The 14,336-nt window shown below is 53.1% G+C and overlaps 2 protein-coding genes across 2 annotated transcripts; both read left to right on the top strand.

Annotated features, from left to right (window-relative positions):
- Nucleotides 1-3,643: 3,643 nt before the first annotated feature.
- FAM43B (family with sequence similarity 43 member B) lies at nt 3,644-4,956 on the top strand. Its single transcript, XM_034424271.3, has one exon. The coding sequence runs from the start codon at nt 3,751-3,753 to the stop codon at nt 4,816-4,818; it is 1,068 nt and encodes a 355-aa protein (XP_034280162.2). The 5' UTR covers nt 3,644-3,750; the 3' UTR covers nt 4,819-4,956.
- A 5,873-nt stretch (nt 4,957-10,829) lies between these two features.
- Nucleotides 10,830-12,891, top strand: UBXN10 (UBX domain protein 10). The gene is made up of 3 exons (XM_034424282.2): nt 10,830-11,055; nt 11,582-11,681; nt 11,957-12,891. Exon 3 carries the CDS (start codon nt 11,972-11,974, stop codon nt 12,851-12,853), a length of 882 nt encoding a protein of 293 aa, XP_034280173.2. The 5' UTR covers nt 10,830-11,055; nt 11,582-11,681; nt 11,957-11,971; the 3' UTR covers nt 12,854-12,891.
- The last annotated feature ends 1,445 nt before the right edge of the window (nt 12,892-14,336 follow it).

Genomic DNA, 14,336 nt, shown 5'->3' on the forward strand with positions numbered 1-14,336 from the left:
ACACACACACACCTGCTCTTAATCTGTACTCTGAGCCCCAGCTGGATTTCTGTTTCCCTAACCCTAACCCTAACCCTTTCCCTTCCCTTTCCTCCTCTCCCTCCCTCCCTCCTCCCTCCCTCCCCTCCCTCCTCCATATTCCCTTCCCTTTCCTCCTGACCCCCTCTATTTCCTCCCTCCCTCCCTGCCCTTTCCCTTCCTTCCTTCCTTCCCTCAGTTTTCCTGTATTTCCTTTTTATTCGGGGTGCAAACAATGACCCAGACTATTCTTTATTTTTACAACCAGTTCCTGCGGAGAGGTGGATTGTGTGACTCTCAATCTCTGTGGCCGCAAGGGACCCGCAAAGGGAGGGAGGGAGGGAGGGAGGGAGGGACTTGCTGCCTTCCTTTTAGCAGAATCCACATTGCCGGGGGAGGGACGGGATGTGACAGTGATGCAGTCATTACGAAAATCCAGTAATTTATGGCAACCTGGAGAACCGGGTTGCTAAGAGACGGAGCCCAGCTCATCTGGGGGCAAGGGAGGCAGATCGCGAGGCCCGAATCCTCCTGCCACGCAAGGGATGGGGGTTGGGGGGGCTCCAGTTTGGCTGTACGCACATACACTTGTCAGGGCTGATCAAGACGTCACACCGAAACATCGTTTGTTGAGCTAACTAAGTGAACCACAACTGGCTGGATTCACACACGTTTCCGTAAGTGAAACAGTCTGGCAGATGGTTAGCCCCACACATGACATAACCCAGGCATCCAAACACTGAGCACCACAAAATCTGAAGTCCACCCTTTCTCTCATTACCAAATTGCATCCATGTTAGCAGTGTTGCTTAAGATGAACGTAATTGAAGAGAAACCAAGCTTAGCTCCCTCTCCTTCCATCACCAGCCTCTCTATAACAGAATAACAGAGCTGGAAGGGACCCTGGAGGTCTTCTAGTCCAACCCCAACCCCACCCACTCACCCGGTTGAGGCAGGAAACCCTATACCGTTTCAGACAAAAAGCTGTCCAATCTCTATGTTGGGGTTTCTCTACAGCCTCCTCTAAAGCAAAATTGGGGGATGTGGGGTTAGCCTAAATTGTATCAGCTCATTCCATTAAGCAGCGGCCTTCCCTAATCATACTTTCAGGGCTTTGCTGATCAATATTCTCCTCGTGGGTGGAGTACAGCTCTTAGGGAACCTATCTGAGGATCAGAAATAAGAAGCTGTGCACCCCAAACGTATGGGATATGATATCCCAACAAGGATCTCGAAGAAGCTGGTTCAAGGCCAAACGGGGCAGAATTGCAGCACCCTGGAGAGCTCCTGTGGGGAGCTGTTCCTTCAGCACCTTTCTGCCACCAACTGGCTCCTTAAGGAGGTTGGCCAGGCAGGCGACCCCCACCTCCCCTTGCTGAGAACTGAAGACTTAAGTACCCCCTCCCCCACCTACCCCGTTCCCGAAGCCCCTCAATTCCTGGGCGGCTGAGAACCCCAGAAGATCCACCTCCAGAGATGGGTCTGGATTACAAAGAGTGGACTCCAATTCACACAGGAATGGGCCACATTGATACCCATCTCACCCTCTGTGGCTGAGAGAGAGGAACAATGGGAGTCCCCTGGCATTTTATTTTCCCACAATGCTTTGAGGGAGCCCTCCTCCAGGGCCTCTTGGGAGATTGAAAGGCTTGGATGGAGTTGGAGCAGCCACCCACCCCCCTTTCGTCCTGGATGCCAACTCCCAGGTGACAAGGGCCCCTTTAGTCCATTCCCGCATCTCCTCATCCAAAGAGCCCACTCCTCCATCAGCCAGATGGACTGGGAAGGGGAAGGGGAAGGGGAAGGGGATGGGGTTGGAGAAGAATGTGCCTTCCCTTGGGGATTTAGAAGACGAGCCGCAGCAGCTCACTTCAAAAATAGCACAAATCTCTCCCAGGTTTTCTCCCCCTCCAACTCCTCCTCTTTAGCACTTGGGGTGCTATTCTCTCCCCCCACAAACACCCCCTTAAAAGCAGCCTCTGCTTTATGTCTCCATTTTATGTATACTGCGTACTATTTGCATTTATCTCTTTAAAGCAACCGCATTCGACAATTTTCAAAGGATGGACAATCGCCAGAATTCCTTATGCCGCAATTTACAAAAAAGGGGAAAAAAAATCTGAATCTGAAATTTGGAAAGATGACGGCACAATTCCGATGGGAAACCTCTCCTCTTGAAGACTGGAATGAGTCTTCCTCTGGGGCAATTCCCCCCTCAAACCCCCCACCATGCTTCTGTGGCCAGATCCCCGACAGGATTTATCTTGGTTATGGGGGGCAGACAGCCTTGCCTTCTCACACAAATCCTTCCCAAGGAAGCTTGGGATCAGGGATGCCCTCTGCTGAGCTGCTCACCGGTCTGTATTCCCCCCCACCACAACAGCCCAGCAGAGAGGGGGTTTGCCTGGGTTCAGATCCTCCAATCTGATCAACGCATCCATTAATCCTCCCCAGGTAACCTGGGAGCAGATGCGCCCCTCCCTCCCTGAAGCTCTCCTTTTCAGCTTCTAGGATTCACACAAGCCACCAGCTCCTTCCTCCTGAGGAAGAGGAGGAAGAGGAGGAGGGATGATAAAGAAGGAAGGTTTCCAGGGAAGCGACGTCATGGCAACCACCCATAAAGAAGTACCAAATCTATCAGATTCAATCTCTTTCACTTCCTTGCTTTTGAGAAGATACCAAATTTGTTTTTTCTTTTCTTTTCCTTTCTTCGTCTCTTTCTTTCTTTCTTTTTATTTTTATTTCTCTCTCTTTCTCTTTCCTTCTCTCTCTCTCTCTCTCTCTCTCTCCTTCCTTCCTTCTTTCTTTTTTAGTGAAAATCTTCAATGGACACCCCCCACTCCACGTTGCCACCAAAGAGTTTGTGCCATCTTCCACTTTCTCCTAACTGAATTCACAGAGAATTGAAAGAAAAAAACAAAAACAGCCCACCACTATTTTCAGCTTTAAAGGGGGAAAAATGCTGTAGAGCTGGCACCTCTGCACCTTAAAACTTCTGAGCCTCCATTATTAGGAGAGGAATCATTAAGCAGCTACTTAAATCACTGATGCTCGGCCTGGGTGCTGAATTAATTCAATATAATTTCCGAGCATACACGATACACTGGACTATAAATCCACCTGGAAGAATTGGCTGGTTTTGGGGGTTGTTGTTGTTGTTTTTGGAACCCACCAAGCCACCAAATAAGTAATAAGGAAAGGTTGGGGTTGAGATATATATATATATATATATATATATATATATATATATATATATATATATATATATATATATATATATATATATATATATATATATATATATATATATCTCAAGCCCCCCCCCCCCCCCGCCCGAATCACCATTTCATTCCGCTCTCCGATTTTAGGGAAGCCCCCACCCGCCGCCGGCCCCGGTCACTCTTCCGGCTCTTCCATCGTCTCCCTGTCATTCCGGAGCTGCCCCGCGGCCCCTTTTGCCCAGGAGGCGCAATCCGGCCCTTCCCGGGAAGGGAGGGAGGGAGGGGGAGCTCTGGAAGGCCGGGGCGCGCCCGGGGCGGGCAAAGGCGGGGATGGGGGTGGGAATGGGAATGGGGGGAGGCGCCGGGCTGGGAGGCGGAGCGGGAGCAGCTGCGAGGCTCGCCGCTTCTCCTTCCTTCGCCGCGGCTGCCGCTCGGGCGATCGATCGCAGCGGCGCCGAGCCGGGGCCGGCGGGAGGCGGCCGGGGGGCTGCCGCGTGGGGGGCTGCCGCCCATGGCGGGGGCGCTGCTGCCCTGGCGGCGGAGCAAGTGGGTGCTGGTGAGGCCGGAGGAGCGCAAGCGGCCGGGGAAAGGCTGGGCGCCGCGGCTGAGCTGCGCCTCGCTGCTGGCCGACCTGCTGGGCTCCTGCCCGGAGCTGTGGCCGCCGGGGGCGCTGGGCGGGCTCTTCCGCAGCCGGCGCCGGACGGCCCAGCTCAACGCCGAGGAGCCCACCTTCCGCGTCTGCTACCTGGGCAACGCGGCCACCCTGCAGGCCAAGGGCGAGGGCTGCGCCGAGGCGGCGGTGGAGAAGCTGTGGGCGCGCAGCCAGGCCGGCCAGCGCGGCGCCCGCATGCAGCTCAGCCTGGGCCCGCAGGGCCTCCACCTGCGCCCGGCCGCCGCCGAGAAGGAGAGCCGCCGACCGGGCCACGCCTACCTGCTGCACCGCATCACCTTCTGCGGGGCCGACCGGCGCCACCCGCGCGTCCTGGCCTGGGTCTACCGGCACCAGGTGAAGAACAAGGCGGTGGCGCTGCGCTGCCACGCCGTGCTGCTCTCCCGGGCCGAGAAGGCGCAGGCGGCGGCCCGGCTGCTCTTCCAGACCTCGGCCGCTGCCTTCAACGAGTTCAAGCGGCTGCAGCGGAGGAGCGACTCGCGGCGGCTCCAGCGGCAGCTGCTGGGGGAGGCGGTGGTCCCGCTGGCGCCCCTCCGCAGGCTGCTCAACGCCAAGTGCCCCTACCGGCCGCCCCCGGAGCGCGGCCGCAACGCCCCCCGGCTCAGCTCCATCCAGGAGGAGCAGGAGGAGGAGGAGCAGGAGGAGGAAGAGGAGAAGGAGAAGAGGAAGGAAGAGCGGCCGGCCTTGTGCACCCCCACCAGGGCGACCCACGACTGGCTGGCCACCCGCACCGTCCTCTGTGCCATCAGCAGCTTCGGCCCGGCTGGCCCGGCCCTCTGGGCTGACCACACAGCCAAGATGGCCAGGGGCCTGGAGCGCCCGGAGATGCAGACTTTGGTGCGGGAATTCCAGTTCTGCAGCTTGCGGGGTGCACTGCCCGTGGGGGACACGGCCTCCTGGACACCTTAGCCCGGAGCCCCCTTGCCTGTCCCCCTTGCTTGGAGGGCCGAAGCCATAATTTTTAAACAAAAATTCCTGGAGATTTGGGCAGGAGAGACAAGTGGGGGTGGGGCCCCTTCCATGTTGTTCTGAACCATCACGCAATCCTTGTCAACTGTGTTCCATCATCCGGTGTCACATTATCGCAGCCTGACTTTTTCGGCTGGAGGGGGGGAAACAACCAAAAGCTTTGCATCCTTTTCTGTGGATTTTGGAGACTGGCAGAAGGAAGGAAGCGCCTGTGAGCTGGTGCTCAGCAGGATGGGGCTCTTGGTACATTGCGGGGTGGGGAAGGGAGACGCTTTTGACATATTTGGTGGCCTTGAGGAGGGAAAGAGTGTTTGTACTTGCTGAACTGCAAAAATGGGGGAGGGGAGGGAGGGAGAAATGCCTTTAAATAAAATCTCTTTGGGTATCTATAGAGGTTTATTAGTACATAAACCACATTTTGCCTGTGTTTATCTCCAGTTTGGAGGTCAAAATTGTGCAGGTACGGAAGAGGATTTAAGAGAGGTGGCACGGGGGTTCCTCTCTTGTCTCAAAGCCAAGAAAATTGGTTCCGAATTCAGGAATAGCCCCCCAAAATTGATGGAGCTGGTGAGGCCCCACTGATTTCTGTAGGTCAGCATGGCTTGGTCTCTCAGAGTTATGGGGCAGAACAGAGGGTGGACTGGAAGAGGGTTCGGTGTTTCCCTGGTGGCTTTCAGAAGGTTTCACATTGCAAAGGTTCTGGATGCAGTCCTCCAAATTACTTGCTTCTCCCGGTGGAAGAAAAAAACAGGCAACCAAGAGCTCGCCTGTGTTCAGCCGGTAAATTGAATTATTACTGAAAGTCTGGCTGTGCCTGTGCTGCCCATCCCCCCTTGGCACGGATCCATTCCCTGGGACAGCAAGCCCTTTTTATGGTGGGCACATCCTTGGACAAAAAGCTGCGAGGGACTGAGGATGACTGAATGTGTGTGATTAAGTTTCTAGTCCTCGTGGTTTTAAAACCACATAGGCTCTGATGAAAATCAGGAATAAAGAAGGCAAGGGATGAGTCAGTTGGAAGCCCGTTCTCTCCTGGCACAGAAGCTCTCCTGCCAGCTTCCCCACCCATCACCCTATGTGTAACAGAATAACAAAGTTGGAAGGGACCTTGGAGGTCTTCTAGTCCAACCCCCTGCTCAAGCAGGAATGCATTTCAGACAATATCAGCAAGCCATATCCCTCCAGGACATTGGCCAAGGCCCTTTTGCCCCCTTCCTTCTGCCCAAAAAACAGGGCAGGTTGCTGCCTCGCTTGGTAGGGTCTCCCTGGAACTGCTGTACCCTGGCATGGAGCCCCCTCCCCCCCCCCCCCGGGCTTGGCATCACCAAGAGAGTTTTACCACAGTTGGGCTGCCCAACTGACAAAGATGGGGAGGGAGTGGGGGTAAACGCAGGACTGGACCTTCATACAACCCGAACCTCCATTTTATGGAGCACTGAAGGGTTCCTTATTCTTTTCTGGGGTGAATGACGGGGTCCTGCCATTTGATCGACAGCTGGTTATGCAACTGGGCTATTTTTCCTCAAGTCTCTTTAAAACCAGAAAGAAATTCCAGTACTGCCAAAGGCCACCCTGTTTCCCTGCTATGACGGATCTTAGCAGGAATTTTACATATAAACAATCTCAGTTTTCAGTACCTTTGCTTTCTGACGTTCTCTGGTTCTTTAGGGAGTGAGGTCAAAACTCCAGATCTTTTCTTCTTTTCAGTATGCTAGCAGGGACAGACAGAATCCTGCTACCTACAATAAAACAACAACAAAGGAGGAATTAAATACCAAAATCAGATATCCTGAAACGTCAAACTGTAGTTTTGGTTAATTTTGGGAGAATATTGGTAGTTATATAGCAGGGGTCTCCAAACCTGGCCACTTTAAAATGTGTGGACCTCAACTCCCAGAATTCCCCAGCCAGCGATGGAGACCCCCTGCGATACAGCATCAAAGTATAAACAAAAGAAATTGGGGAGGAAACCAGCTTGGTTTAAACCCTGAATTCTGAAAGTAGTGAGTTATTTATAAAAATAATAATAATAATAAAAATGGGATAAAAAAATTTAAAATTTAAAAAAACAAATGGTAAGTGATCAGCTGAGTGATGTAGCAGTTTTCAGAAACCCAGAAACCCAAATGGGACGATCCCGTTCAGCAAAATTGCACATCCTGAGTTTCGGTTAAATAGGGGAATGTCTCAACTCTCCATGCGGACTTAAACGTGTTTCTTGAGAAAGTTTAATTTCAGGTTTGTTTGTTCAAGTCCAGTTTGTTGAGTCGAGAATCTTGGCCTTAATGGTAGAATTCGAACACAGGCTTGCCTGGGGCGATTAAAACTCGGGAAAAGAACCCACGCTTTTTGGGCCACCTGTGACAATTTCTGGTAGAGGAGAAACAAATCAAAGGACCCCCAAATAATGGTCAGAAAGAGATGCATAAGTAGGGGGTTGGACTAGAAGACCTCCAAGGTCCCTTCCATTATTCTGTTTTGTTCTGCTTGGGGCATACTGGGTTTTAAATGGGTTAAGACTAAAAGTCCCATTAACCCCAGCTGTGATGGAAGAGACCAGTTGGGGGGGGGGGGGGGGGAAGGGTTGCATTTAACAATGATGGAAGAGAATGAGGAAAAAAAAACCTCCTTTTGCTTCCCAAACCTGGCTAATGAGGAGCCCTTAGGAAGCCTCCGTGTTTCGGAAGCATCTTGGAGAATCAACACAGGGGTGCCTTTCATTGCTTTTAGTCCAGGAAAGACGGAAATTCTCTTCTGTGTCTCAGAATCGAAAGCTGCCCTTCAAAGAAAGACACCAGCATCTCAACGATGCTTAAGCCCGATCACAGAGTGGCACCGCCAGTCAGTGCCCAGTCACTACCGCTCGGCCCTCCTCCTATAGCTTCGCTTTCCTTAAAAAATGAAACGGGAAGCCGAGATGTTGCAGAAGCAAGTGCCAGAATCCCATTTATTCCCACAGAGGACTTGCAGGGAAGGAAAATGAGTTTGGGACTTGAAACAGAGTGAAAGGAAGCCCCACATTTCAAGGATTTCAACCAAAGGAACCCCTCCTTAAAATACCACTAGATCTGTCTCTCCCTGTGGCTTGCAGAAATGAGAGCTGGGTACACCTGGGGTGGGGGGCACGGGGGGGGGGGGAAGTGGAGAGAGGAAGTTCCCCTCCCAGGAAGTGGGGCCCTTGGAGAAGACACAGCCAGGACTAGCAACTTGGAAGGATAGGCTGAATATTTCTCCGCAACGAAAACAAATCCTGTCATTTCACACAAACATCCAACCCCAGCAAGATGCTGTTTCCCGCGCCTGCTCACATATCGTCCTTTTGTTAATTCTGCTGTTATATAAAATTGGACGTGCAGAGATAGAGAGATGCTTTGGTAGATGAAAGGGTGGCATTATTTTTAGATCTTCTCTCCACTGCCATGGCAATTCATTTCTGGAAAAATCTTGACAGATGAAGCAGGTGGAGGGAGAGCGAAGAGGAGAGAGCGAGAGGGTGGCCATGGCAACCAGTTTACTTGGATTTTAATTTTTTTAAAAATCGGGCCAGCCGGTTCATTGGCGCAGCACCGTTCCTGCAGCCTTCTGCCAAAAATCAGATTTTGTGTCTCTTTTCATCGGCCTCCACTGACCCACCCCCAACTTTGAAATGCAAGGATTTTAGGCAAGCTGTCTTTTTTTTCAAAAGGAAAAAACATTGAACTTTTCTTCCCAAAATGTTTATTTGGGGGGGGGGGGGGGAATAGAAATCTTGCTATCAATGGCTCAAGCAATTCCATTCCTCCCATCCTTTTTGGTTCAACTTCTACACGTTTGCCAGTTCTATTATTATTCTTTTTTTTTTTTATCCCTGTGCTGCCAAATGCTTCCTGGCACCCTGGCAAAATGTTGATGAAAGAGCCAATCTTGATGCTACTGTTGTGCTAAGGTGCTTTCTGGCATTATGTGATTGTTTTGTCTTCTGGGGATGAATTTTATCTGTCCCCTCCCCCCCCCCGTCCCCCAAGAAAACCTCCCAAGTTGCCAGTGGATTCTGGAACAGCTCTTGGTTCCGCATTGGTTTGATCGCTGCAGATCTCTGCGACAGATCCAAAGCAATCAGGAGACCGTCATAATCAGCTCAGCTAACCCAGCTAGTAAAGCTTCAACTAAGACAAGGCATCCCATTTACTGGCTGGGGGTCACCCAGAACCGCTTTACGGTGCTGGCATTTCCGGATGCTGGGAGGGCCAGGAGGGCTGCAAGGGTCCTTGGTGTACTCTGAGCTTGGTGCTTTTCTCTCCAATGTTTCATGATCCAAAATAGATGACATCATCAGTGCTAGAAGGGGGGGGGGGAGGACTGTGGTGGTCCTTGGTGCTCTCTGAGCTTGGTTCTTTTCTTGCAGATGTTTCATTACCCAATTAGCTAACATCAACAGTGCTAGAAGGGTTTGCTCTCTGTCACCACCTAGTTGGGTCATGAAACATCTGCAAGAAAACCAGCAAGCCCAGAGAGCACCAAAGACCCCTCATTTCAACCCTCAGCTACAAATACTCTCTTTTATTGGTGTAACTACATCATGCAAACCTAAAGCCTTTCCTCTCATAGCTTGCTGAGCATATAATTCTGCGATTTGGGGGCTGCCCCCTTTCCAGGTCCCCCAAGGGGCTTTGGAGTGATGCAAACACAGTGTAGAAGCCAGAGCCCCCCCCCTCCAGCAGCATTGGGTGGAGGGAGGTGGGTTTGGCCCCAGAGGCCAGTCAGGGTCCCCCAACGTGACTGGCGTCCCAAGGATGATTCTTCCTTGCTTTGCACGTGAGACGGACAATGGGACTCTTCTCCCTCCCTCACCTTTCCCTCCCCAAGTCTCTAAGCGACATGGAGGTGCTTGTTCAAGACCCCGAAGGGACCCTTGAACTCTCCCCATACCTGAAACACCACCACCATGGGCAAGGGATGGGGGGAAGGTTACACTTCCCACAGCAACTTCGCAGGGTTGTTGTGGTGAGGAAAAGAGGAGGAGGATTAGATGATGTTCGCCACCTTGGGTTACTTATCATAATAAAGGTGGGATGGATAGACAGATGGATGGGTGGGTGGATGGATAAATAGATAAGACAGATAGATAATATAGAGGATACATGATATACATGATACATGTACATGATAGATGATATAGTTGATAGTTTAGATGATATAGATGAGATGATAGATAGATATACATGATAGATGATATAGTTGAGATGATATAAATGAGAGATATAAATTATATCGAGATGATATAGATGATAGATAGAAGATGGATGGATGAATAGATGATTGATAGATAGATATACAGATATACAGATAGATGATATAGATGAGATAGTTGAGATAGATAGATGATATAAATGAGATGATATAGATGAGAGATGAGATAGATAATATTTATTTATTTATTTATTTATTTATTTATTTAATTAATTAATTAATTAAATTTCTATACCGCCCTTCTCCCGAAGGACTCAGGGCGGTATACAGCCAGAAATAAAACCATGACAATATAAAAATTAAAAGCAATTTAAAATAATTAAATAAATTGGCCGAAAACTCTAATAACAACCCATTAAAATAGTAAAATATTATTATCTATTATTATAATAGGTGATATAGATATAGATGATTGATACAGAGATGATAGAAAGATAGATAGAAAAATAGATATAGGTACACACACTTATAATTATACTCTATAGTTCATGAAATAACCCCCCACTGAAGCTGAGACAGAGGCCAATGGGCGCCCCTGGGCGGGAAAGACCCTCCCCCAGCCTGGCCTACCCAGCAGGGCTGTTGGGAAGCGAGGGGGTGCTTTTTCCACGGGGGGGGGGAGACTTCCACTCCGACCTCCCCCCCCCCTCAGTCTCGTGAACTGACGTCGCCTCTTTTCTTATTCTTTGCCCTCCAAATTCCCTCAGGGCGAGGGCCAGAGCGACGCCGGCTCGCGCATGCGCGCAGGAACGGAGCCCGGTTGTCGTCTATGGCGAGGCGGGGGGTCTCTCTCTCTCTCTCTCTCTCTCTCTCTCTCTCTCCCTCGCGTCTTGTTCCGGTCAAGACCGGAAGTCGGCTGGCGGCGGCCGTTGCCGTGGAAACGCGGCGCTGTTTACCACCGAGAACGGGCCGCCTGCGCGCAGGGCTGCTGGATGGAGCCGCGGCCAGGTGAGGCGGGAACCGGGCCTCCCCCGCTGGACTACAATCCCCATCGTCCCCAACCACGGCTGAGAACCGCGGGGGACGCGATCGAACCGAGCTCGCTGTGACCACGGGCGTTGAAACTCCGGCGCAGCCGACGACGCCGGGCTGGGGATGATGGGAACGGTGGTTTTCCGGACGGCTAGGACCATAGGAGGAAAGCTGGGGGCGATGGGAACGGCGGTCGGGGGAAATAGGCCGGCGGGGGATGATGGGCGGGCCAGGCTGGGAACAATGGGGCCTGGAGTCACGGGACAGGCTCTGGGTGGCGGGTGGGAGGGGGGAAACCCACCCTCCTGGGTTGGCCTACCTCGCAGGGCTGTTGGGAGAGGAAAGGGGGGGCGAGTGGCCGGCTCTCTGACCCTGGGGGGGGGTTTCCCCTGGTGGGCATTTCTTGCCCCCCCCCAGCCTCCCTCCAAAGACCCTCCCCCCCAAAAGCCCTTCCCTCCCTCCCCCCCTCCCCCGGGGTCAGCGTCTCTTCCTCCTTTTCCAGGCTGCAAAACCAGCGACTCCCCGGAGACCCTGCTGGACTGACGGCCTTCCTGATGCCCAGAGCCGCCAGTCACCCGGAGCCCATGGAGCATCTTCAGCAGGTGGGCTGCCCTCCTGGCTTCCTTCCTCCCAGGCCTTTGCGGGCGACAGCAGGGAGCCTCGTGCTTGGAGGAGATGCTTTAAAAATTCTGGGCTTTTAAATCTGCCCGGTGAGAGGTTAAACTGGTGGCAGGCGCCAAGCCCAGGGTGGGTTGGCTGCCTGTGGGCTCCAAAGCAGGTTTTGGAAACCGGGGTTTGTTACCTGGCGAGGGGAGGTGCAAAATGCCGTGCTGGAGAGGCTGACCCGTGCCTGCTATTTCTCTCCCTTCCTTCCCAGGCCTCCTGAAAAGCAATGGCCGCTGCCTCACCCCTGACCATCTCACCCTCTGAACGGAAAGTCCCCTTCGGCATCGCAAAGTCTCCCCGCTGGCCGCCACTCCCCAGCGTCACCATGCATGTCACCCGGCCAAAATCCGCCAAGGGGCGCACCCGGTCCAACCTGAGCTATTCCCAGAGCCTGGGGACCTACTCCTACCAAGTGCCATCGTCCCCCCAGCCGGTCGCCACCCCCGGGGAGGAAGCGGTCAGTGGCCGGAGGGCAGCCTCCTCCCAGCCCATCCAGGCATTCCCGGCCGAAGTGCCGGACCTCCTCCAGCAAGTGCCCACCAGGACCTCGTCTTCCCTCAACAAGTACCGGGTGCTGCCGTCCATCAGCAGGAAGGAACGGAGGATGGGCACTGCTGAAGTGATGTTTGAGCAGGCTGGCCAGCTCCCAGCCAGCGCTGACGAGGAAGAGGAGGGTCCCCAAGATCCTCCTCTGCCGAAGGGGTCCACCTCTCTCCTGCTGGAGCACAAAGGGGGAGGCGGAGAGTACCCCCAGCCCCCCTTTACTCCCTTGGAGAGGCCTCAGCTGAATAAAAAGAGGGAAGGACTTTCTCCCACCACGCTGACCCTCAACCTGGAGGAGCCCTGTGAGGAGCCCCGGTTGCTGCTGGCCATCCGCTCGCCTTCGGGGGAAAGGTTCGAACGCTACTTCCGGCCCACGGACAACCTGGGGACGGTGGTTGCTGTGGCCGAGCAGAAGAACGCAGCCACCTACCGGCGCTGCAGCATCAGGACGGTGGAAGTGCCCCGCAGGACCTTCTCGGACCTCAGCCGGTCTTTGCAGGACTGCGCCATCCACCACAAGTCCGTGCTGTGCATCCTGCTGGACGAGCAGCAGGGGGAGCTTTGAGCAGCCTCACATTAAACCCCCCCCTCCCCTGGAAGAAACTCGGCCCCCTCCCAGCCTTTGTCTGCTCCTTTAGACCCAGCCGCTGCCCCTCCCGGGACCCTAGCTCGCCCAGGTCTCCCTGCTCAGCCAAAAGGGGTGCAGCCTTGGCTTTCAGGCACCCGTCGGTCCCTTTGAGGGCCCATCCCCACCATCTGCATTCCGCCAGGTAGGCAGGGGGCGTTTATGCTCAGGGGAGTTTCCTCCCATGGCTCAGATCAATCTTTCCTTCCTTCCTTCCTTCCTTCCCTCCCTCCCCTGATTCAATTTGGTTTGAATCTAGAAGAGTGGCAAGAAACCACTCACAATCAGCGCAGGGCCAGCAGGAGCTCCCCACACTGTGTGCCTTTTGCTCCAAATTCTCTCTTGCGCAGCTTTGGTTGAACAGGGAAGGTGCAGATAATCCTTTTGTGGGGTGGGGGTGGAGGGGGTGTGTGAAAGCTTTTGCACAAGATACGAAGACTGGCCTTGCCTGAGGGAAGGCCAGGGCCCTGACGCTCTATTTCAAGGCTTCTACTCTTGAACTTGCTCAGCCTTCTCAAGGTCTGCTACTGCATTTTTAATCAAATTTATTTTACAAGATTATGGCACAAATTAAGTCTGGAAGGATCCTCCCCAAATGGGCTTTCTCTTCAGTGTAAATTTGAAATTCAGTGTTCTTTCTGGCAATCAGTTCAGGGCCCTTGGCCATTTGGGTGCCAACGTGGAAGTGTGTTCGCGTTTCGCATGGTGGCCTTGAGTTCTGCCTGGGGGGGGGAGGGGGGGCTTTTCCCGAAGGGCTGCTGCTGTGTTTTGAACGAACCAATCAACTTGCTTTGATTAAGAGTGGCCTGTTGGTGTTATCAAAATGCCATTTTTCTCTCTCCTTAAACTGTATTTGAATGTTTTAAAGAAAAAGGTTTCTCTGTCCGCAGGCAGAGTTTGAACTCTCAGTATTCTGCACAATGAGACATGCTAACAGAGTGGACAGCTTGCCAAAAAACACTTTGTCTTCCGAGTGTTGATTTCTTAGCCCAGACAGGCCAAAGGACGCTGGGAGGCAGGAAGGGAATTTCCCAGGGCCTGGAAGCCTTGAGCTGTGCTGGCGTCCGGCCGCCATCCAGCTGGCCTGGGGGCTCAATTCAGCTGTGGGCAGGGGCTGCTCTGACCTATCAACAGCAGGGCCCGTTTTCTCCCCCTAGGGTCCACGGAGAGGGTGGGACACCCAACGTGGAAGGTCAGTGCTGGGAAGTGGGCAGCTGGGAACTGTAGTCACCCGAAGGCCACCGAGTTGAGGGAAGGCGATACAAACAGCCCCATGCATTTCTTTGACTTGTGGGGCGGGGGGGGGGAGAGAGAGAGAGAGAAGAGAACGTTCCCACACAATCAGGTGCTGGTTTTTATGCCTTCCTGGCTCTGGCACAGACCGGATGGAGCAATTTGAAAACCGCCTGGGCAACCCCCCCCC

This window comes from Pantherophis guttatus, chromosome 15, assembly GCF_059756535.1.
Source record: "Pantherophis guttatus breed Tessera chromosome 15, ASM5975653v1, whole genome shotgun sequence".
In the NCBI taxonomy this organism is placed as follows: domain Eukaryota; kingdom Metazoa; phylum Chordata; class Lepidosauria; order Squamata; family Colubridae; genus Pantherophis; species Pantherophis guttatus.